The sequence below is a fragment of the Sturnus vulgaris genome, chromosome 3 (genome assembly GCF_052056855.1).
Source record: "Sturnus vulgaris isolate bStuVul1 chromosome 3, bStuVul1.hap1, whole genome shotgun sequence".
NCBI lineage: Eukaryota > Metazoa > Chordata > Aves > Passeriformes > Sturnidae > Sturnus > Sturnus vulgaris.
In genome coordinates, this window is record NC_142245.1 from 91,844,220 (window position 1) to 91,869,274 (window position 25,055).

The 25,055-nt window shown below is 42.3% G+C and overlaps 1 protein-coding gene across 2 annotated transcripts in view; it reads left to right on the forward strand.

The window, feature by feature from the left end:
* The first annotated feature begins 19,484 nt into the window (after nt 1-19,484).
* GCLC (glutamate-cysteine ligase catalytic subunit) overlaps nt 19,485-25,055 on the forward strand; it is a 35,159-nt gene continuing 29,588 nt past the window's right edge. Inside the window, exon 1 of one of the 2 annotated variants that reach the window (XM_014869484.2) lies at nt 19,485-19,810. In XM_014869484.2, the coding sequence (XP_014724970.1) occupies nt 19,661-19,810 (150 nt within the window). In that variant the 5' untranslated portion in view covers nt 19,485-19,660. The remainder of the gene's footprint in view (nt 19,811-25,055) is intronic. The other variant, XM_014869483.2, reaches the window with a different exon arrangement.

A 25,055-nucleotide genomic window follows, 5' to 3' on the forward strand; every position in this document is an offset into this window, starting at 1 on the left:
CAGCAAGTGCTTATTTCAGCTAGCAGTGCTGGCGGCTCCGGGAAAGCAGGAGAAAGCGGGGGAGAACATTCAAGTCAAGAGTTATCACTGCTAAAATACACATGTAAAAATGTGTACGGTGTAACACAGGTAAAAATGTGTATTTCGGCAGTGGTCTACCCACTGTCCCTTCTCATGTCCATCTATTGTCCGTAATCCTGGAAGAAAAGATTTGTACCTCTGGACGATCCCAACAGGCTGGTGCCATGATCCTAAAAAAGCAGAGTGCAATTCAACAAGGATGAGCTGAAAAAATTCCCATTTGCTAAAATCAAAGTACACAATGGTGCATGAGATTTGACAACATTGGCATCAGGGAAATGTTTCTTGGATTCAGAATGAATTTCTGGTCACCGCAAGAGAGTACCATCCCTGCTTTCACAGGGAAAAGGACATAGTCTTGACTGGGGTGACATACATCTTTCATGGTTTTGGCTCACACCAGGGACTTGGTTTGCATGTTGCAGATACACGATCTCAGCATCAACCTATCTGAAAGCTTTTCAGTCTCCTCTGTCAGAGCTGTTCCAGTTTGAATACATAACTTAATATTTACTACTCTTGCAGGGCAGGGAATACATTTCTTCTCAGCTTCCCAAGCCCGTCTGCTAAATACTGATAGCTCAGGAAAAGTTCATGGAAGATTATATTTTGCTTTCATCCCAGTGCAGTATGAACACATTTTTTAAATTACTGACATTTAGCAGATGGGAAAAACAGTTATTCCTTATGTTGCTGGGAGAATGGTGCAGCCAGCAGATTCCTGGCCCAGCTGCTGCTCTAAAGCTGTTATGCTGGTCACTGCATACACTGTACACTTGAGAGTTCAGCCAGTGAATTATGGCTTGCTATAATAAGAATATTTTGCTTTCCATTAGATCACACTCAGTGGAACAACAGCGAATGCACTGAAGCAGCCAAAATGGCTGTCAGTGACATTTCAGGGTCCCTTTGCTTCATTGCTGGTGTCAAACAAGCTCTGGCATAAGGACACCTTGGCCACATTGTAAGAAGTAACAGATCAGCTCTTCTGAAGGAGGAACAAATGTGGCAGGCCAGGTGAACTACAAAGCACTTAGACTGCAAAGGAATCTTAACAAAATTGAAAAAATGAAAGTGAAGATTATAAATCATGTATTAAAACTCAATGCAGAGCTCTCTTAAGGAATTATGTGAGTAATAACACCCTAAGATGTGTGATTCTCACACAATCCTTTGAAACAAAAGATGCACCTGTCTCCTGGATGAAAATTGTTGCAGGAAGTCACAGCAAAGAGACTGGTTCATGCAGCAGAAGCAGAGCAGGAGGATATGTCAGTTTGGGTCACTACTCAGAACTGGGATCTGTTCATCTGAGAAGTGTTCAAAGAATTCCCATAGGATCATATCTCTTTGGAAGGGCAGACCACTTAAAAAGGCCAGATCAGTCATGCAAGTCATGAAGCTGAGGAGTTGAAGGCATTAGCTGCTGTGTAAGCTAAATGCTTTCATATCTGCCACTGGTCCTTTGAAACACTGGGGACAACCCAAGGTCAGGAAGCAGAAATGTAGACATCTACATATGCACTAGATATTAAACCTTCAGTTACAGGCAGTACAGTCAAAGGTACACTATCAGCCAAAGTAGGCACATAAAGTGATTTATTCAGTCACCCACAAGTCCTACTGTAGGATAACCCAAGTTACTCCTTAGATTTTACTGACTACATTGGCTCGAGACAAGATTCACACATAAAAATCCAGCACTGCCTGTGTACTGGGAGGGTGTCCTGTCTGGCATCCAGCCATCCCAAAAGGACATGTGTTTCCCTCATGGTTTAAGATCCAGGCATCATGTCTCAGACTTCTGAAATTATTCCAAAGGCACTAACATTTAGGCAAATGAATCAAACAACTGGTTTGATTCACTGATCCATTGATCTCCATAGTCAAAACACAGACAGAAACATGTTTGTATCTTTACCTACATGTAGGCATGTTCATTTAAGAGCCTCCATCTTGAAGTGAATTCCACTCCAGATATCACCTGTTTTTCTCTGCCCTTGAAAATTTTGTTGGCTAGAAGTTTCATTTTGAGGCTGTTGTGTCTTTTAATTTTAGAAGCTCTCATAGTTTGTTTCACTCATCTGAAATATGTCCATCAACAGTTTGCATTCTTAAGCCTTAACAGGCTGGTGCAGAACAAATACATGTGCACACAGGTAGCTCAGTGTTTAGAGACTGCATTCAAACTTTCCTAACTCTGGCTTATTTGTATTTTGCAATAAAATCCCTGGAAAGCAGCCCTGTGGCCCTCCTTTAGCATATGGGGACAAAAATTGTACTTATGGGGAGTTATGGGTGACACGGAAATGAACGTGTTTAAGAACATAAGTAAAATGAGTTCAAAGGAATGGTCAGTATTAATAACCAAGGACATGTATGGAAGCAGTCAGACTGGAAAATGCTGAGAGATTAATTGTTCATTTATATTGTGACCAGAAGGTCTCTGCTCCCTCTAGAAGAGGATGACAACAAGGATGTCACATGGGCCATGCTTCCTTCCACTGTGCCATGAGGAAGATGAGGATACCCAAACAGAGGTATTATGGACAACAGACAGCAACCTTGCCAGAGTTTTATGGAGAACAAAGCTTTTGAGGATGAAATGAGGATCTGGCATTCACTGATCATCATTCAGCATTGGACTCTGGACCAAACTCTGGTCAAGATCAGCTTGGGAGTGATTGCTCAGTTCATTTGTCTTAAAGTTTTCTCCCAGCCTGCATTCTTTTGCTTTTGCTGGAATGAAACACAAAACAAAACTTGCCTGACATTCAAACTGCTCTGTTGGTGACTCACTGGCCCACTCCATGGCTTTAAGCTAGCAATTAGCTCGCTTGCTATCTCATTTGTGCCTTCTAAAAAACAGGGTAATGAGTTACACTTTGCTGATAATGAAAAAGTGAACATGAATGGAATTGTTCCCAGAAAGTAAATTACTAAATAAATATGCATTAACAAGTAATCCTAAGACAAGAATATGCTTGTGGGAGCAACTGCATTTTCACTGAGGCCAGTTTTGAATAGCACCCTGCCTTACAAAAGGCTGAGAGTCACCATGACAAAGCACAAATTGCTATCAAGGTTATTAAGGTGATAGTGATTCTTTTCATTCAATGGCATCACAGGGATCAGTAAATGATATGTGGCACATTCTTCAATTTTATTTCCTCCTTTGCTTGTTGTCTGTGGCTGTCTCTTCTGCAGGTACAGCTCGATCCTGCTTCTGAATCTCCTTCCACAAACAACTGAGTGCCAAGCTTAACCAGGCAGCTTTGAAGGGCTGAGCGTGTTTTAGAGACATTGCCATAAAACTTCCAAACCCTTCAGTTTAGTAGGAACACCACTAACATTCACACATTCAGGACAGATCTAGTACAGTAATATATTCACATTTATTTACTTGCACTGCCATAAATTTTATAGACACAGGCAGGTGTGTTGACTAAGACTTTTATCATGCTCAACAAAGAAAAGATCTGAACAGAAGCACTTGGACTCAGAGCCATAAGGTAGAAAGTAACAGGAAACAGAAACAAACAATCTGAGACAGCAGTTTCAGTATTGCAACCACTCAACCATCATCAGGAGTTTAGCGGGCCTGAGGACTTTCAGAGAAAATAATTAGGTGGCTGTGAGGTGTTTACAGTGACTTTTTCAGAGAAAAGAGAGTGCTTCTTGGAAAAAGCATCAAAAGCACATGTTTGAAAATTATCAGGTTGGAAATGGAAAATTACTAAATTACATCATAAGCTGATCAGAGGTAGGGCTTGACCTCTAAATACTGAAAGGGTTATTTTAGAAGCTGTTTTATCTAAGCCGTCACAGCAACAGAGTTATAGTGAGTTCCTGGGAATAATTTAATTCTGCAAGCAGTAAACCTGGTGAAGCCTGATTTAGTTTGAACTCATGTTTTACTTTCTTACCCGTCTAACACAATAACCTTTCCTAAAGTTCTTTATGACCTGCTCCTCACCTCAGCTTGTTTCTTCTCATGACTTCTAAATAACACCTAGGTGAAGGGCTCCCTGACAAGGGTCATGTTCTGTCTCGCATCCTGATACCACCTATGAGTGGCCCTACCACTGCTGGTGAGCATACACTTCAGCTTTGCCTCATTAAATTTCCTTTCTTATGTAGAGATGGTCTTCAGAAGTCATGTAGAAAATCCCACTATTCTTCATCTCAGATGGTCATCCTAACTAAGCAGGAAAGAGAGAAAGGCACTCCTAGTCCATGATTCATCCTGTCCCAAAATAGATACCACCATCATCCCACCAGGTAAAATCAATTCACATCGACAGCAAGTACCAACAAGTTGCCCTCTTCCACAAAGGTGAAATTAGTTCACTTACCTCTTTGGTTTTTGTAAGCTTTTCCAGGAATTAATGTATATTTTTCTAGTCAGAGATAAAGAAAGAAGGTGATGAAAGAAGATAAAAGTCACACAAGATATATTGGTTCCAACAAGATCAGAATATTTAGTTGTTCTGTATTGCAAAACAGAAAAACAACCATTTACTAGTAAAGGACCTTGAAACTTTTTCTTGCAATGCCCTCTTTTGAGGACAACCTGAGTTTCCACATGCCTCTTTCTCCAACACTGGAACTAGCCTGCAAAATCCCTACTGTGGGCTAGTGTGCAGATGCAGAGGTGCTCCACAACTCTGACTTGGTTTCTCAACACACAAAGTCAATTTTATGCAACTTCTAGGTGAAAAGCCACCCTGAAGACACAGTTGTACAATAAATGCTCATGATTTACCTTGTGAGTGAAATTCTAGGACAGCTGGGCTGGAGGCACCTCCCAGCATGTCCTACACACCATTTTGTGTACTCATCCTAGGTTGCCACATACCCATCCCTGCAATTTTTGTGGCTGCCTGGGGAATGCTGTCTGAGGGCTCCTGCTCATGCCTGCAGCTCCAGCACTTCCATCCTGCTTGTGGCATGCTGTGGCATGGGGCTTGGTGCTCAAGTATGCACTATCCCAGCACAGGGAAGTAAGGATCAGAAAATTTTCACAAAGGCTCACAGAGTTCTGCTGGAGGTCAGTGTCACTGTCCCCAGGTTAACAGCCACCCCCAAGCTCGGCCATCCCATGTAACCTCACCCTGTGTGAGGAAGCACAAGCTCCCAGAGACCACCCTGCATCCTCTTCCCTGGTTCCCTGAGAGACAGTTCTCTCCCTCCCCTCCAGCTCTGCCTCCTGTGGGCACACATGTCCCCATGGCTGGATGGAAACCACATCACAGCCCCAAGCCAGATTACAGCTGTGGTTTTGTTCCCATTGGATGAGACTTCAACTGGATTAATTCCTTTGTTGTTCAGACCAGGCTTGTGCAAACTCAAGGGAAAGGGCAGGAATGAGCAGGAGGGAGGCACCACTATATCTTTTAGCACCAATTCTGGCATATGTTAGCTTAAAAATACAATTCCTATCCCTCAGCCAACTTCTCAGCCCTAGCAGAGCAATCCTTTTCAGCCTTCTCTCCATGAATGTGGAGGGCACATCTGCTTCTGCAACTGGGCCACACAAGTCATACAGCCCACAAAGAGCAGCTGTTGTTAGAACTGGAATGCAAGCTGGAAGTGCCAGGAGAGGAAGCTCTGAAAGCTCGCTTCAGACAAGTCACTAGGTTTGTGAAAAGCTAAATGAATCAGTCAGCTGCCTGCATTGCATGGGAGCCTCTTGGCAACCCTCAGGACACAGTATATAGAGCTTTTCGTGTTATTATTCTAATTATGTTTCTATTTACTAGCGACTAAGCAACTTGACAAACTCTTGTTCTCCCCTTTGCATAAAGAATTAGGAGGTTTGAGCTGTATCAGACCATGACACGTGTGATGTTGCTCATTGACACAGGTAAGAGAGACCCAGACAAGGTGCTCTTCCTCCAAGAGGGCTCCTGAACCAGTCTGACCGTGTATTGCTGAACTCATGGAAAATGTTGCTGCTGCACAGTGACCTCCCCACAAATACTTTGAGGCTGCCTCCTCTCTCTGTGCACACCCCTTCTCCCCATAACTTTGAGGTGCAATTAAAAAGAAAGTACCTGACTTTAATTCCTGAAACTATATGTCCTGGGATTCCTCCACAAGCTATACTATGTGGAGGAGCAAAATTCTGTTTACATCTGCATTTTTCACTTGAAGTTTTGGAAATAATTGATTGTGCTAAAGAGTAAAATAAACCAACTCACCAGCCAGAAGAGAAAATACTTCTTACTGTAATTATCCGTTTTTCTGTTTTAGTATGTTTCCTACCCGTTTTAGTGGAAAGTGGCAGAGTTTATGGCAAATTTGATCTGTCAATCCAAATGAGGAATTAAAGTCATTTAGAATAACAGGTGCCACCTGGGAAAAAAAAAAACAGAGACTTAAAAATAATTATGGCCAAATGTATTTAATTTTTTTTGCATTCCAGAAGGCTGCCTTTGGTCTCTCCTGAAGATAATAATATTAACATTAAGATGAAATATTGACATGCTATTCAAACTTTTCACCTGAGATTGAATTATAAGCTAGAGAAGCTGAGTCACCAGTCTTTTTTATTAGCTCAGAGAAATAACATGATATTACTCAAGGATAGACACCAACCAAACTTTTCTGAAGATAAAAAATTGATTCATTTTCTCTGAAAAAATAATTCCTTATCTTTCTGGATTCATTTGGTGATACATCAACAGAAAACCAAAATTAATTGATAAAATGATTTGTTCATTTATTTTCTTACAGAATATTTGATCCTTTTAGATGATTTCAAACAGCGTCATATTGAGTCCAAAATTCCTGACTACCAAGGAACCAGAAACCTGATTTTCATAATGCTTCTGCCATGTATTGATGTAACTTATCATGGAAAACACTCCATATTGATTATATATAACCATAGTATGGCCAAACAACAATACAAAGAAACACATCCACAAATTTTAATTGTTTTCAACTCCAAGCAGCCTAAGATCTAAGCAGAGAGCAGAGAATTTAGCAGAGAGCATGAAAACAGCTATTTAGTTCAGATGGAATTGTTCAGGTTGACAGAGGGAGCAGGGAACGTGGTCAGTATTTTCCACATGCCTCTTTCTCCAATCCTGTATCTAGCCTGCAAAATCCCTACTATGGGCTAGTGTGCAGATGCAGAGGTGCTCCACAACCCTGACTTGGTTTCTCAACACACAAAGAAGTCAGTTTTATGCAACTTCATTTTTAGAAGCCAAAATGCAGCATCTTACGGGTTTGTTATAAAACAGTAGTGTTAAACTCTCAGAAGCAAAGACCCTAGTGATGGGTCACTAATTAACATACAGCTTGATCCAGGGGACCTCCTCTATTTCAGTGCTTGCTGAACAGCAACTAAATATTTCTGTGTATTTTTGGTAATTACATTTACTTTTGGTACCACTCCCACAAATAGCAATGTTGCATTTCAAAGTTGCAGCAACTACTTTAAACCTCTTCATATTTCAAAAGGATGTTTTCTGATTGGTACCATATACAAATCCAGCATTGATGGTTGCAGGAAAAAGTGGTTCTCACCTGAAGTCCTTCATTTGACTTTGCAAGACTTCCATACAGCTGAAAATTTTCACTCTTGGTATCACTAAGAGTGCCTCTCCTTAGAAAATGCTGACAAAAACAGTTGTTATTACTGAGAACAAGAAAAGACATAAAATTCATCTTCTTTATGGAGGAGCTCAGTCACTGTTGAGAGCATGACCAGGTGGGAAACATGCTGTTTCCTAGGTTGACAAGTCTACAATTGGTTTCTTGGGGAAGCTCTTTGGTAACTATGAATTTGATGAAGAATTTCCCATTTGGACAGGTGAGGGTTGAATGATATGAGAAACTCCACAGATTCCAAGGATACAACACATATGGGTTGGAAGTGCTGAGGGGGCCCTGCTCCTCCAGTCTGTGGAGGTTTATGAACCAAGCAGGGACTGGCAGATGTGCCATCCCCACACAGCAACGCTGTGGCTGCTCTGCCTGGGCCAGCCTTATGCTCTTGAGAAGGCTCCAAGGCAAGGATCACCACATGGAGCCAATGGATCAGCACAAGACACATACTTATCACAGAGAAATTATGAAAAGCAAATTCTGTGCAGTTCTGTGCTCAGTTCATGTCAGCTTCTTCTGGAGCTGGGAATAAGCAAGTTTCATTTATCAGCATATAATGTGTCAAAGGCAATGAGAACACAGATGTCTTAGCATCCTTTTGGCATTGACTCCCTGGGAAAGGCAGCCTGTCTCCGAGTGCAGTTCAAAGGGCAGAGGATGTGTTATAAATCAAAAGCATCTTAACTTGCTGAGGAATGCATAAATGACAACATGAGTGGTGTATTCATAGGAGGCCTGCATTTTCACCTTCCCAATTTTGTGAAACTATGAGGTTATTCACACACATCACCCAAGCAAAAATGGCCCTGAACTGAAAGAAAATTGTTATTGCAAAGTCAATACCTTTAATGTCATGAAATGCCAGAATTAAGCTTGCCTAAAGTGACATCCTGTTGTGAACATATTACGATACACTTCTTTAATGAAACAACTGCTTCGTGCTTCTTTCAAGAGATCTCTACTTCATTCAGTACACAGGAACAGATGAGATTTCTTAATGAGATTCTAGGCAGGATTTTTATTAACATTGATCTTCTACACTCTCTTTTGTTTACTGAAGTCACTCCCAGTACAGCTCTGAATAGGAAATTAAAAATGTAATATTTTATATAATTATTCTCAAAGTTCAACTCAACTGCAACTGTGTTCTATGACTCAGTAATCCAAGATAGTAAACTAAAAATTGCAGACTAAACAAGCTGTGAAAACAGTTTTCACATCTTGGTTTCCCAGGCTGTGTGAGATAGCCATGTCCAGCTGCATTTACTGTGGCAGTACTCCTACCCTTGTTGAAAGTTCTCCACTCAACCCTAAAAGCTGACATTTCAGGAAGCAGCATATTTCAGCTCAACCCCAGAAAATACACATTTTTTACTCTCACTGAGCACAGTTACACCAATGTCCTCAGGCTGACTGACTGTAGGATATGTTTGCACAGTACAGACTACAGAGACTACCTGAAGGTATCATAGGGAAATACGAAGTTGAAAGCTTGAAATTCCTTCTGATCTATGCCAGGACAGACCACTGTATCCAATGCCTACATGCATAGACAAAGAAGAAAAGAACTCCTTTCTTCAAAGGAAATCTGTCCACCTGAAGGACATATTTTTTCTTGAGTTTTGGTTAATCTGTCCATTTGAACATGGACCATTCATCCAGTTTTCCAGGAGACAAAACATGAGAAGCTGGGCTGAGAGTTGCCTGTAAGGCATTGGCAACTGCAACATGGGAACTTTGACCTTCAGGTTGCCAAGAGGTCCAATATGCTATGCCAAAGAAAAAAAAAAAGCAGCACAAATAGCCCATTTGTTAAAAAAGAAGTGGAAACCATAATCCATGTAAAGGTTTCAGAAGACAATACATTAAAGAAAACCAGGGAGTACATTCTCTGTGTGGGTTAGCTCTTTCACCCATGATTTCTTAACACACTAGCTCTAGGGGAACTTTCAATAAAGATGCAGGTTTGCACACGTTGATGCCCTCTGGAGTGCCTGGCATATCCCATCCAGCCTCCAGGCACCAAGGAGGTCCAGTAAGTCCTGTGTTGTACCATCAGCCCTGTGTGGATGTCCTAGACATCCTCTGCAGTTTATGCCCAGGCATCTGCCTTGTTCCCCAGCATGTGAGGCTGTCTGTGTTTTGACATGAATTGCCCTTGTGCTGCCATGCAGCTGATGCTCCCATGTTCCTGGCACTGCACCTGGCCAGCCAAAGCAGGGTGCCAGAGGCAACAGTGAGTCATTGCTATGTTCACCCCAAGACACTGTTGCGTGAGGAAGACAGGTTCTTGCTGTGTTTTGTTTATAAGAAGGCTGAAGCTGTACTTCCCACAGAGCTTAAAAAGTGAACAAGAAAGCCTCAGATGACATTTCAAGGGAGGATAGCTTGGGAGGTGCCCTTTCTTTTCAACTAACCTCAGTAGAAGAATGAGGATATAATCAGGTAAGTGGCAAAATGAATGCTGAATCCACACATCAGATAACTGACCCAGTTTTGAAAGAATATCATATTTTATTATTTTAGATTGAAAAGCAGGATGGTTCAAAACTTAAGGGATTAAAACCTCCCCAACTGCAGCCAATGGAAATATTGTCTTTCACTTCAACAAAAACAGAAAATGTCTTCAGTTAATCTGGAAAAAAACTTTGAAATGCTGGAGTGATTACTAGTTGCTGCCAATCATTAACTTTCCTCCATCTCCTCCAACTGAATTATGCCAAATCTTTCATGGGCAGTATGTTTCATTGCCATTTACTTATTTGCTGACTTGCTTTTCTACAGATTTTTGAGAGGAAGATGAAAAGCTGATCTGTTTCCAGAATATATGATAGGAAAAAAAAAACAGCTAAAAAACGAGGGGGAAAAAAATAGAGAAAGAAAGCCTACCTTAGTCCCATCCAGCTGGCAAGAGAGATTATAATTTCCTGGACAGAGCTGAGGGGCAAGCTTACAAAATATGCCACTACTATTGACCACCCTCCCTCAAGCAAAGCCTTGTTGCTGGTGGCTTACTGATCTGCCATATTGCAGTCCCAGCTTTATCCACTTATACCCATGCTGTGAAAGACAAAACCATAATGACAAACAAAGATTACATGTATATGCAGGATGATGCTGAACAGTGCATGAACAGAATTTGGCCATTTGTTATTGAGTAGTAGTGGCACTTTACCACAAAGAACATTAACCAGATTTCCATTGCTATAAAGTTTCTTGTTTAATTTTTCTCCTCTTCCTTTCCCTTGACCCAGATCCAGTCACAGCCTTTGCATTAGCTTAATAGCTCATCAGTACATTCATGCTTTGAGTCAACTCCATATGCTACCACGAACAATTCACCTTTTTTCCAGTTTAATATTCTTCTCAATTCCAGTAATTAGAATTGGCTTGGTGTAGGGTCAGAAAATACAAGCCAGTGCATGTAAGGGGAGGTAGGCCAAGGCAGAAGGAGGACAGGGAGAAGGGCACAGAACCTCTTTATATGGAAATGAGCTGTTAGACAATCTCAAGCTCAAACATGTAACTTTACCTGTGCAGCTTTGCTGCAGACACTTTAATTCTTTGTTATGGGTCCTGCAGGCTTCTCCTAATAGCCATCTGCAGCCTGACAGTAATTATATAGCCTAGCTCAAAGGAGTGAGCAATAATGTGATAAGGTGAACATGAAGAACTCCAAGAGAAAGCTACCTTTTCAATATGTTTAGATGCCTAAAATGTTGACTAGTATCTACTGAGGTGTTTCCAAAGCACTTAGCTGTCCCTTGAGAGCTGCATATCTGTTTAGCTGTAGCATCTCTGAGAATCTATCCCTTACCTCTCAACAACCTCCTGGGTCATTTAGGACTGCATCTTTCTTTCTGCAACAAAGGCTGAAAAACAAATGTGGTAACACCACCAAAGACCCTGCAGCCCATGATCCACAGCTACTTCCAATAGTGGTGTTTATGCAGCATGTGGAAGCAGCAGTGAGACAGCACCTGGGAGCTGTTCCCTCATGTAACTCGGTTTCTCACTGGGAAAAAGCAGATCTATTCAGCTTATATTCCATCCATCTTTCAGTACCTGAAGCTCTATCCAGAAATTCAAGCTGCCAAAGAAGGATAAAAATGGAATGTAAAATTATTCAAATACTTGAACTATTCAATGGAAGGCCAATGTCATCTTTCTTGATATAGCCAGTCTATTTGCAAATTGGCAGTTCAGCCTCACTAGTATTTACTGAGCTAGCTAACAGTGTGTTTTACTCAAGATGCCTGGAACATGTTTAGGCTTATTAATAAATTCAATCTTCTGTTACATGTAGTAATACACAGGTTTCTACTTGGGATTTTGAACAACCCTTTCATGATATAGTTAGAGCCATTTCCTTGGTGGAGTGCCACAGAATTACGCAGCTCTTATGAAAAAGAAGATTAAAGCAGACGGGAGTAATGAGAAATTTGAGAAGAACAAAGGTTTCTCAGGGGGTGATCCATCTGACCAAAACCTGCACACATATGTACACTAAAAGGAAGGTTATAACCAGCATTAGACTGAATTATTTTAAGCATGGAATCTTTTGAATCTGTATCTGCTGTTCTTCCTTCTTGCTCTGCTGCTGTATGCCCCCAACACCCTGCACTGAGGGAACCTTGCAGCCTTCTCTGCCTCTTTTTACCAAGCATGGATCCATGCAGGGCACAAACCCAACAATGCTGCCTTGGTGCTGCTATCCAACAGCCATGGCTTTGGAAAGAACCAGCTGGCAGCAGCTAATCCAAAAGGCAAAACTTGGGAATGCTGGTGTCAGCGTCACAGAGCTTGGGAGAGCTGCAGGTTTGGCAGGCAGATGGTTGCTCTTTTACACAACTGTGCAAAGTACAGCTCTTGTGATAAAACATTACAGTTCATGACAGGTTATTTGGAGCAAGGGTTGGTTACATTTCCCTGAGTCTTATCTTGGTGCCTGATGCATTCTTTGGCAGAAATGGAAATTTGGACAAAGATTAAAGAAATTATGGATGTGAACAACTCGGTTACCACATGGAGGCTGTACTGCTGTTACTGGCAGAATTAGGAGAGCTTAGAAATGTGAGGCATATAATCATTTACAGGCATAGGAGAGAAAACAAGCAGTTCTTTTCTCTAAGTCTGAAATACTAGAACAATGGAGCCTTGGGGAATTTGGCAATGTGAAGCACGGTTTGGGTTCCAACTCTTACCTCACCTGCTCAGGTTTAACAATTTCCTCATACTTAAATAAAAATCTTCCTGAATGCATATATATTATTATTATGCATATATATATTGGAGAGCTTGAGATGAAACAGGGAATATAAGCAATTGAAACATGAACCTTGTGCAAAGCAAGGTTAGAAATATATACTCAATTATATGAAGGTGTATCACTATTTTAAAAGCTTTTTACATATATTTCTTACTTTATCATCATAGGTTTAATATCAGCTGGTGAGTGGGCAGGAGAATATGGTTTGTCAGCCCTCCCAAGGAAACAAGTCTAAGAAGAGGTGAGGACACAGTACACACTTCATCTACAGCTCCTCTGACCTTCTGCACAGGGAAATAAGTGGGTCATCATCAGTCTCTGAACCTGACATCAGGGGTTTGCCAGGGAAAATACAGCTCAGACCAACACTTCCCTCAGCAGCCCTGACCTTCTCAACAGTCTTCTTTGACCCAGTGCTCTCCCCTTCACTTCTCAGTCACTGGTGTTTCTGTGTTAAATGACTTTCAGGGTTGCTGCCCACCAATTATGCTGTTTCATGAGTGCTGTCACAGGGCAGGGATGCCACTAACCAGTTGCTGGCTCCTACTAGCTACACAGATGAAAGCAGTTAGATGAGAGAGAACAGGACTAGAATCATATCTAACAAACCATTGCCCAGTTCACTGCCTAGGGGTCCCTGCTGGAAGGTGGGCACAGCAGTAGGGCACAGCATGGAGGGAAGCTGTGTACCAGCCTGCAAAGCCCTCTGCAACCCACAGGCTGCCTCTCCTCACAGGCAGGCATGTCACTCTCCACTGCCAGCATCCCTGGCAGGCTGTCACTATTGTTTCTTATGCAGTAATTCCATGGTAGGCTTTATGGGAAACAGAGAGTCTTACTCAAAAACAACTGCATCAAGCCCTAGAGCTGCGGGCCTAAAGGTAAGGTAAGCAATAATTATTTTAGGTATTTAAATTAAGCCTTCTGTATCCCTCATAAAGCAGCCTCTGACATCTCTGCTCCTCTGCTTGTCTACCTGTACACAAGACCACTTGCCAGTTCCTCAGCGGTGCTATAAATAACAGCAACATATTACAAAGTGCTGTAACTCTAAGTAGTAGGCCAGCTTTTAAAATGGTACCAATTAGTCCACCTAAAGAAATTTCACAAGAGGTATTTTCAGTATCATGTTTGATTTATCTTTGAAACGGAGTGTCCAAAACATTTGTAACTTGTCTCTGGAAGACAGACCCTGAGAAGTATTGATCTGGTAGAAACACCTAGGAGGTATGAATGGTGTTAACAGTAACCTTCAAAGAGTATGTCACAGCAAATGCTGAGTTTCTCTCTAAATACTCTCCTTTGCCAAGGTTTCTTCTTACTCTTTTGATTGGGCACTCATCTCTGTCTAAATTCTTTAAAAACATGACCGACCAACCAATTTAATTCCTAGAGACAAGGGGAATGCATTTCCAGTAATTTTCACGTTTTCAATAGAACTTAATGCTCCATATAAAATCAAATACACAGTATGAAGTAGAAGAAATGAAAAAACTTTGTCATTAAAGATTTGAAGATATGGCTCTTTAAAATACAAGGGGATAATTCACATTTGGTTCATTGTTACCTGACCAAAAGCCCCATGATGAGCAATCTTGTAAATACTGACTACTCTCACCAGGAGCTATAACTTAGCCTGCAGTGAATTCTACCTTTTTTCTTTTTTCACTAGGGATCAGTATTTTATTCTTAGCTGCTAAACTTTATGTAAAAAATATGCTACAGCTTGAGGGTGGCAAGAAAGACGAGACAGCTGCTAAAGAGAAAACTATTATTTATTTATTCTGCTTTTCAACTAACTTTTGAATGCTCCAACCCACATTCAACTAATATTTGTGGGTTTGTGGATTCTTTTCAGGAGATGTGGATGATGGAATTAGGACTTTCTGACATATTGTCCTTCAAGAGGATACATGTGTGCAAGAAAAGTGCACACACCTACACTCCCGCCTGTGGTGGGAATTCAAGCAGCCAAGGAACTCAGTCACTTTGTGAAGATGCACTCTCTGAATTCAGGCTTTTGTGAAGCTTAATCATCAACACAACCTTTGGAAGGACTTTGCACTCAGCCACTGTCTTATGTCTAAAGAAGAATTTCACCTGCTTCTGATACTCACAATGAATTAAGTGATGCATTGAAGATAACAACTTGGCATGCAGAGAGGATGAGAAGGTAAAGCCTTCAGCTTTGCTATTGAGCATCTGGCATTCTTTTATTTTATATCACACAGTTATCTATCAAGAAAAAAAAACACAGATCAGCCTATGGACAAGAATATAAAGATAATCTTATAATAAAGGGTCTCCATCTTAGAAGATGCTGGCAAGAAAATAAACTGGAAAATAATTTGGAAGTTCTTGCTTTCTTTGGAATACTTTGTATCTTGTGGACATCATCAAAGAGCCTCTTTAGGACAGATCTAGGCACAGGGACAGCTGAACTGGTAGGAGAGTGGACTTCCAAGGGAACTGGTGGTGGCAGGAGAAAAAGGTGAACAGGATGCAACAGGCATCAGTCACCATGCCAGACCACCCTGAGAGGGAGCAGCTCAGCAATGTGCACACAGAATAATCCACTACAACTGCTATTACTGCCAGCAGCATTCATGGCATGATTAGATATGCCCAAAGTCAGCAAAGGCACCATAATCATGTCATGTCCACAGACATAGCAAAAGAATATGTGGACTACTCAGAAATGAGAAATTCAAGTTCCTTGCAAAAGGAACATGCTAATACAGACCAAAGTGCTGAAACAATGCGATTATATTCATTTTTACATAAATGCATGAAACTTTATAGACTGAAATGCACAATTCATCCTTACTGAAGTAAAAAACTTAACCCTCAAAATCAATGGTTATCAATAAAAATTCACCAAAAAACATCCTAGAAATGCACCACTTAGGCTCATGACATAACTTAATGCTACTACAGTCATTCTTCATCAGGCAACAGCAAGAAAAAGAAATTTTAAAGCAATACTGACAAGCCACAAGTGTCTCTCATACGCTAATTGAGAAGTTGGCTTGGAGAGGAATAAGCATATTTAGTTAGACTGGAATAAGTCCCCATAAGTCATATTCCTCAAAGCAGAGCAGGAAGATTTTAACTGGAAGATATATCAGAAGACCTTTCACTTCAATCTTTTCCGTGTCCTGACTTCTTTCTCTCCCTAGACAGATCATTTAATCCAAGTTGCTAGTTAGCAAGACCTTCTGCATCAAGAAATAACTGATTAAGCACAGATCTCTCTAGTGCCTCAGGAAATACCTGGAGGCCTCCTCACTCAAAAGGAAGCAGTTATTGCATCTGCTGCTCACCTTAGTCAATTACACTGGACACAAGTGCATATCATAAATTATAGACCTGGAAACATAAAAATTTAATTTAAAAAAAAGGCTTTTTTTTTCTATCAAACCTATAATTTCAAAACATTGGAAGTGGGTTGTTTCATTTGAAGTCTTTTCATTTTACTCAGAGAATAACACAATATAGAGCTATGCCAGCTCAACAATCACCTTGAACAAAGCTGCTTTAAATTTTTTTAGCAGATGATTCATGAAGTAAAACAAATCTTTCTTTCTTCCATCTAATAACAGCCTCATCACAAGACGTCTGCTTGTTACTTATTACTTTTAATGACATCCAGTAAAAGAAAAGATTCTGTAGGAGTGGCCTCACCTGTGAGCCTACATATCTTTCATCGTTCCCAGCAGGTATATTCTCAAAGAGCCAAGCTACTCTCTTTAGGTTTAGTGGCAGCTGATTTGAATAGCTTTGCAGCTATACAAAACACAAAGTGAGTTATCCTCTGTGGAGCAAGGCAGGAATATATCAAACAGCTCCTTGCTGTGCAGGTTGCAAGTCACATATTCTCCTCTGATCAACCTAGAAATTACAGGTACATCAGCCTTTTCCCTCAATGATCTCCTTTGGACTGTTCAGAAAAAGTAGTTAAGCCCTGGGGCTGGGGATATGAGTACAGAGTAAACTAATAACATCATCCAAAGTACTACCTGTATGTTCAGAAAAGATTTTTTTCATATTAAGTGTACTGGAAGTAATTATACATGATACTCAGTGTACTGGAAATAATTATACAACATCAAGCATGTGGGCAGATATCATACAACGGTGGCTTGTCTTGAAGTCATATTTTAGGTGATCTGCAAATGAGCATTTCAGCATGTGATACTGTCAACTTTTCAATGGCTTAGACCTCCACTATGGATCACTCCACACTGCCAGAACATATACATTAGAACTAGAGGGGGGAAAAGCTTCAGCTAAAGGTGGTGAACACTTCATAAACAGAGCTGACTTGTTACACTGTTATGCTAGAGATTGCAATGTGAGAAAAGAGTTTATATATTTATCAGTTTTACTGGTGCAAAAGGAAAATACCTTGATTTTCTGTTATAAACAATGTATTAGCTCTATAGTTGACGAGACTAAGCACACAGGACTGGAAATAAAGCAGATATTGGCACTAAAATAATACAAAAATGAGCTGAGTTTAAATACTGAGAAAGACAAGACACTGAAAATGTGCTCTTGAATTGCAGGTCAAAGAGTAGCATTAGTGGTCAGCTGAAGAGTACAGACTGCATAATAGCAGCCTGCAATATAATAAAACTGATCTTAATTTCAAAATTTGGTGTACGTTGCTGGAAATGTTTACAGTGCATTATACACCAGCACACTCAACGCAGCTGGGATGTATAATCCAATTCTTCCAGAAATGTTTCTCAGTAACACAGGGCTCCTGCTGTCAGCCAAGTGAACTGAGAGCATGGACCCTAAACAATACAGACAGGTTGGCTCAGATTCATAAGATGACAGTATTAACTTTGATTTGATACAACAAGGTTTGCTCCAGACCCAGGCTCACTGCCCCAAGAGCCAGAAAGGGGCTAACAGAGGTACTGGCTACCAGGTGTTACTTGTCAGGCCAGGACTCCTCAGGTCCTTCAGCTCTAACTCAAAACTGTAGGAAAACTGAGGCTGGATGGCAGCATGATGGCACCAATCTGGAACCTTGGTGCAATTGCCCTCAAACATGCAAGGCTTTGTCCCCTTAGATCTGAAATAAAGTACAACTTGGCTTTCACATGAGGGATATGCCTCATCAGACTGCCATTGCCAAGTGTGAGACTTTTGGTTTCTTGATGTTTCAAAAATAAAAAAGGCTGTGGGATTTTTTTAGCTAGAATAACAGATTGTTTTATTGTCCCCCAAATTAAGTCAACCAGCCATCTCTAGATCTATTACACTACCAACAACAGCACTGCTTTCAATCAGGCCAGCCTCTACAATTTCAACCAAAACCATGAGGTTTTTTTATAAAAAATCATGAGCTCCTAAAAACCAGCTCATTATAAATTGTTTGTAATTTTAATTCTAATAATTACTGCTTGTTCTGTCAGTGCTGCCCTTTGTGTAGGAACTTATGTCATTAAAATACTTTCGCATCATTTTACTTTCATATTTGGTATCTGCCACTAAATGCATTTTAGTTTTGTTATTCTATTATCTCGGGAGCTTATGCTATCTTTTAGGCACCTCATATCCTGGAATAAAGACAATTAAGCAGTTCTTGTAAGTATAGGCATTCAGTTAATGAAATATCTAATACAGTTCACGCATTAGTGGGCTCTATCACAATTTAAGTACCTTACTAATTCTCAAAGCATTGATTTACCATACACCAGCCCTGCTTGTTCCTGCGGCCTATGATCAGCTTTGTGAATGCAGCAATGAGGGTCCAGGAGTAATGAATTTCTGCTTCTCAGCAGTGAGAAACTTTCCCTTCGTGTTGACGTTCAGCCTCCTGTCTCTTCATTTAGTAAAGACTTAGCACTAAGAGGCCTTCCTTCCACTTTTAATCGAATGTAAAATACAAGCCTTGACATGCCCTCACATCCTCTTTCCTGAGACAATGCTGTAGCAATTGCCTCCATAACAACTCCCAAGTAACAAATTCATTTTCAACATCTTCATGAGCTGGGCTTATGTTTGACACCACAACCTGTGGGTTCCACAGCCGGAGACACACAGGAGGATCTATGAGGGACGAGGTGCGACCTCTCTGTATTTCACTCCACCCCCTCCGAGCATCACGTTTCCCCCAGTGCTCTGATCTGTAAAACACACAGCAGCGTTCGCACGCTGTCCGCGCTTTGGGGCCTTTCAATCAGGACCTTTTCTTTTGGCACTCTCAGCCCCACAAGGGTCCCTTTGCCTCAGGAGCTCCATCCTGACCAGACGCGCCCCGTCCTGCCGGGGGACACCCTCCCCGCCGCCATGTCGCCTGGCCCGGGCGAGCGGCGCCTCCTGCCGTGTCCGGGCCGTGGGCCGGGCGTTCGGAGCAGCGGCGCTCACGGTCGCTGCCGGCGGCCGGGTTTGCCTCCCTGGGGCCGCTCGCTCGCTCCTTGCCCAGCGGCTCCGCGCCGAGAGCACCGCGAGGCCGCCAGGCCGCGCTCAGCCCCGCGCCGGGGGCGGCGCCTGCCGGCGGAAAGTGCTGAGTCACGGCCTGACGCGCGGCCGCCGTCACGTGCGGCGCCGGGCTCGGTCCCGCCGCCGCGGCACCGAGCGCACCCGCGGCACTGAGCGCACCGCGCACGGGCGCACTCGCTCCGCTCCGGCTCCGCTCGCTTCCTCGGCCTCCCTCTCTCCTTCTTGGCCGGCATGGGGCTGCTGTCGCAGGGTTCGCCGCTGAGCTGGGAGGAGACGCGGCGGTACGCGGAGCACGTGCGGCGGCACGGCATCCTCCAGTTCCTCCACATCTACCGCGCCCTGCGCGACCGCCACAAGGACGTGCTCAAGTGGGGCGACGAGGTGGGTGAGACCCCTGCGAGCGCGGCCTCCGCCGCCCCCCGTGGCGGGCGCAGGTGCCGTTCGGGCCGTGCCGTGCCGGCCGTGCTGCCCGGAGCGGGCCCGGCCGCTCGGCGGGTGGGGACGTTGCGGGCTGCCCGGCGGGGCTTTGTTTACCTCGCGCACACACGCGCGCGCCCGCCGCATCTCGTTGCGCAGCACGGCTGCCCCGCTATCACCGCGGCTCTGAAACGCTAGAACAACTTTGAGTGTTTCCGCCTGGCACCAGCTGGTTGCCCAGGCAGCCCCTCGGGAGGTGTATTCCCGCGGCGGTGATGTTCGGCAGCACTCTTTCTCCGCAGTTTGTTTATGCTGTCTCGATGAATCTGAGTAAAACGTGTCTGTGCTTTTCGAGGCCAAGGTAGTGCCTGCTCGGACTCAGACTCAGTTTTTGGGGGGAAAGTGAAAGTGACCGGGGATGGGCGGGCGGCTCTGCAGTGGCAGCCCTCTGGCTGCGCGCCGCTTTCCTCCTGTATCCATCCCTGTGTAAAAGGGACCTGCCGAGCCCTGCTTTACCCCCCAGAGTTTCCTGGGCGTTTGGTAAGTGTCAGCCTGCCTTCTCAACAAGGATCAGGATAATCGCTCTGGTAATGACTTGAACTTTGTTACAGGTGCTTAGTGCCCGAGAACCGTAACTTTAGTTACAGGTCTTGGGTGTGTTGCCTTGTAAACCTGCGCTCGATTGTGCCACGGTCTGACAGCACTCTGCAAAGGAGTAAAGGCTGCCTCTGTTGATCAGTTCCCCAGAAGATAAGGGAGCAGCTTCACGTGTGCTGCCCTAGTGATGTTGTCCGTGATGTTGGTGAGGTCCAGCATTGGTCACCTGGAGGTGTCCTAGATGCGGCTGCAGAGAAGTTGGAAGAGCAGAATAGAGTATAAGCAATGTGGGGACTTGGCCATTGATCTCTGTCTCATGCACAGTTTGCTTTCTGAGCAGCAACGACATTTGCGAGAGAACTTTATTCAAATAATAGCAGTTGTTCACAGATGCTCTTTGCCAGAGGAGAATGCTATTCACCATGTGCACCTCGAGATAACCTGTCTCTCTTAAAGTCAGGATTTTTTTTAATGAACCCCTTTTATAATTCATGTAATGGCAGGGCAAGCATCAGCGTACAGAAGCTGCTCCATGAGTGAGTGGGGGCTTGGCTACTAAAATCTGTTTAACGAAAGTATGCGTAATCTACACCGCATGGTTTTGCAGCTAGAGTGGTGTGAACTCAGAAAGTTTAAATATACTTTTATCTATCTGTGTCGGATGTTTGTGTTCCCGCATGTCTAGTATGACTGAACTTACGCTGACAAAAGAGCCTCACAGTCTTGAGTCCAGCAATACAGAGAGTCTTCCTGTTGTTTTGAGACTTAGCTTGAGAGTTTTCTCATTAATCTTTAAGAGACGGTACTCATTTTTCAATGGGTGTTAGATTTTAATTGTCCTTGCTTTCTGAGAGTGAGATTTCACAAGATAGCTAAGGCTGATCCACTAGCAAGATGGTTCAGCTTCCCTCCCTGTGTTCCAGGCTTGTATTTCTTCTGCCTGCTTTGTGTTATTACTGGCCAGCTGAGTTCAAAAAGGTAACCCAGCGGAAAACTCTTCTTCCATTCAGTTTTTAGGGCGATTGGTTTTCTCAGCAGAGCTTCACCTCTTCAGCCCCTGCATCACCTGCAGCTGATCACTTGGTAATCTTAGGTGTATGGTGAGACTGGACGCTGGGAGCCTCGTTGTTCCTTTGGCCTGGGGACCGTACCTAACAAAGAGTTTATGCTCAATAAATAGTGGGGTGTTATGTTAAAGGAGATTCACAGTTTTCTTCTACCATGTCCCAGCGTGTCAAGAGGCAGGATTTTAAGAGCAGTAACATTGCAGACATGATTTTGATAAGGAGCTGAGAGCTGTATTAGAAATGTCTGTAAACAGAGAAGGTTGGGTAACCTGGTTCATTGCCTACCTCTTCATTTTAGCAAATGCTAATAAACTCAGGTGTGGCAACTTTGTTCTGCTGTGTTATGCAGTTATATATTTTTATGTAACACAGCATTTGGGAGTGTGTTAATGGACCAGGTACTTGTAGCCAGTCTACTCTTGTGCAAACACAAAACCATACCTTCGTCCATAACTTACTTGAGCTGTGCTGTAGATAGACTGATGCAGAGGGCAGTACATTTGTTTTCCCTTTTTCCTGTCAGATATCTAGTTGTTAGAAAGTAGCGCCACATTTCTATGCAGCTTAGATGAATCAACTGACTAATTGGACAGTTTTCATAAAAAGTCTTTTTTGCACTTTGACCTTCATGTATGAAGTCACAGCCTGAGGGCGTTTAATTGTTTTTAAAACTTCTTGAAAATAGAACTCAAGAATGAAGATGACAGCCTTCATGTAATGGTAGAGATAAAATCAGAATAAACAAAATTACTTTTGTGTTCAAGAGATGTTTCAGTGACCGCATTTAGTGAAAAATGTATTTGTAATTTTTTTTTAAGGAATGTTCATGAAAAAAAACCCAGCTTCAGTAGCACTACTGAGTTTGTCTTTCAGGGCGTATGTGTGAATACTTGAAAGGTTGTTCCCCATCTAGGTGATGCCATTGTGAAAAGGAAATACTGTGTTTGCTCATGAGTGTAGATACTAGCCTTTGCTTTGGTTTGGTTTTCATTAGGACTCCCACTTCTCAAGCCTTGGGGTAACCTCCTAGGCACCCCATTCCCTGGAGTTCCAAGGGAATGAGACTCTAGGGAGTCATCGTGTACTGTTTCTTGAGTGTCAGACAGAAGTGTTAAGGCTGAGTGCCAACAGAGCATGGTGGGAGCATCTGTTTTGAAGGGAGTGAGACAGCATCACAGCTTACATTGCAGGGTAGCATTCCCTAGTGCTCCCATCCTCTCCTGAGTAAAGAGCTGGAAAGGTCAAAACACTGGTTCTGCTGCCTTTTGAAGAATCAGCTCTTTTATTGCTTGCAGTGCTAATAGAACTAAGAGCTGTTGTCTGCTTTGGGGCAAGTTTTTTTTGAAGAACTTGCTCTATTTTTCGCACCCCTGAAGCTTTTGCAATGGTAAAAGCCAAAAGCCTACCAAATATGACTGTAACAGAGTAACACTTGCTCTAAAAAAATCTGTCTAAAGATCTCCTTAAATTTACATTTGCAGGTAAAGGTCCTCTGCCTCTTAATCATCCTTCTACCTCATTTAGAACTGACAGTTGACCTCCCTGTTTATGATTGATTTCTCCTGACTGTGGAGAATACAAAATAGTGAACTATCTCATTATCCCTCATCAAACCCCACCTTACTATCATTGTCTTAATGCTCACAAAGTTTGGGCAGCAATTACATCTGCTGGTGAGACCTTGTCATGCTAACAAGTACAATCCGTCTTCCTCTTCCATCCAATAATGTATGCTTGATCTCGGGGTTGCAGAGTTGTGATCGTTGTTTATTTTTTCTATTTTTGTGTGGCAGAATCATAAACCTGCAACTTTTCAGAACTGTGTTTCAGAACTCCAGTACAGTTAGCAAATACTATGTGAAACAATTAGTTTGTGCAGCTTGGCAGATGCTAGCCTATTCTGCTGCTTCCCAGCATTTATCCCAAAAAGCTCCCTTCTGTGCCAGTGCATTATTAGTCTCCTGTACTGCTCAGCACCTCTTGTCTGATGATTGCATTCCTCTAACTGACGGATGTCGCTTAAATTTCCCTTTGGAGCTTAATGCAGACGCTGGGATCAGACAAGTGGAATGGCTGGCCCTTGGCAAGGCTCACTGCTGCTGTTTGGTGCTGAGCGTGCACACGAGTGTAGAGTCACAGCATTTCACACACGTATGTGTATGTGTGCATATGTGATGTAATACTTGTCTTCCACAGTCTGCAAAGACTAAGGAGGAGCTGTTTCAGCATAAGATTTGAGAAAGGTGTGCCAGGAAATCTCAGAAGGAAGGGATTTAGAAAGCAAGCATGGGCAAAACATGGCAGTTTTATTTTAAAATACATGTGAATGAAGTAGGAATCTGATTTTCTCAGTCTTGTTTAGTGAACTAGGATATAATTACCCTTTTGTTGTATGAGTCTTCTTCCAATCGGTATGGGGACCTAGCACACAATAAGCATATTTTTAGAAGTTGATTTCTTAATGCAAACTTGAAGTGAAATTTGGAGGCCTTTGAAAAGATTTGATAATGCTGTGTATGAGGCAGCATGAAAAATGTTCCACTGCACTGAGCCTTACTGAGTTAATTTTAGTTTGGTTTTGGTTTTTTGTTTTCTTTTCTTCCTTTTACCTCTTTCTCAGTCCTTTTTAGGCTTCTTTTGATCTTTCTCCTGTACACTCAATTCATTACCCTCCTTATCCTTTATCCTTTAGTTTTTTAATTATACCTTGTAAATAAGTTAAATGAGAACTAAAATGAGCATGTGCTAATCAGCACTTCATCATGAAAGAGGCAAAGCAGCCCTTGTCAGCTATGAGAGGCCAGAGGTTTCTTACCAGAATGTCCCAAAGGTGTTGTCTGTGATTAGAAGATGCATGGCTCTCTTGAAAGTTTTTTCTTTTTTCATGAAAGGCTAGGCTGTGAAAAGAGCTGAATTTCTTGTTTAGTGATTATTTCCAGGGAACTAGCTATTGCATTAGTGTCTTGTTACAGTTTCTAGCCTGTTATGTTTTTGGGTGTTTCCAGGGCAGTAGCAACCTGTAGATGTTAAATTACAGTCTGTAGAACTTTAGATTGGTAAAATTATTGCTGCATATTAGGGAAATTAATTTGGGTTCAGATGCACACAGCTTGAGGCTCCAGTTTGCCTGTCACCCATTTAAAAAGCAGGAACAAAATCTAGGGCATTTTTTAGCAATGGTGAATTTAGCTCACCAGCTGCATAAAATAAGTACAGGAACTATCCCTAATGTACACAGAGGAAGTTTTTCTTTGTCATCTCTTTGCTAATAAGACAGCCAGTGAGGCTTGGTGAGAGACAGCTAGACATGTATAAAAATGTTCAGAAAGAGATAAGAAAGGACCAGAACTGATGAAGGAGTAGGTTCAGAGAGCATCATGGTACAGAAAGATAGTGTTCATTTCTCATTTTACAATAAACTTAGCTAACCTAATGGACCAGAAGAGCAGATGTCCTTTTAAGATAATTACTTATTTTACAAATCCTAGATGCCCTATGGAACAAGATGCCACATGATAGCTTTGAAGCCAATATAGACATTGACT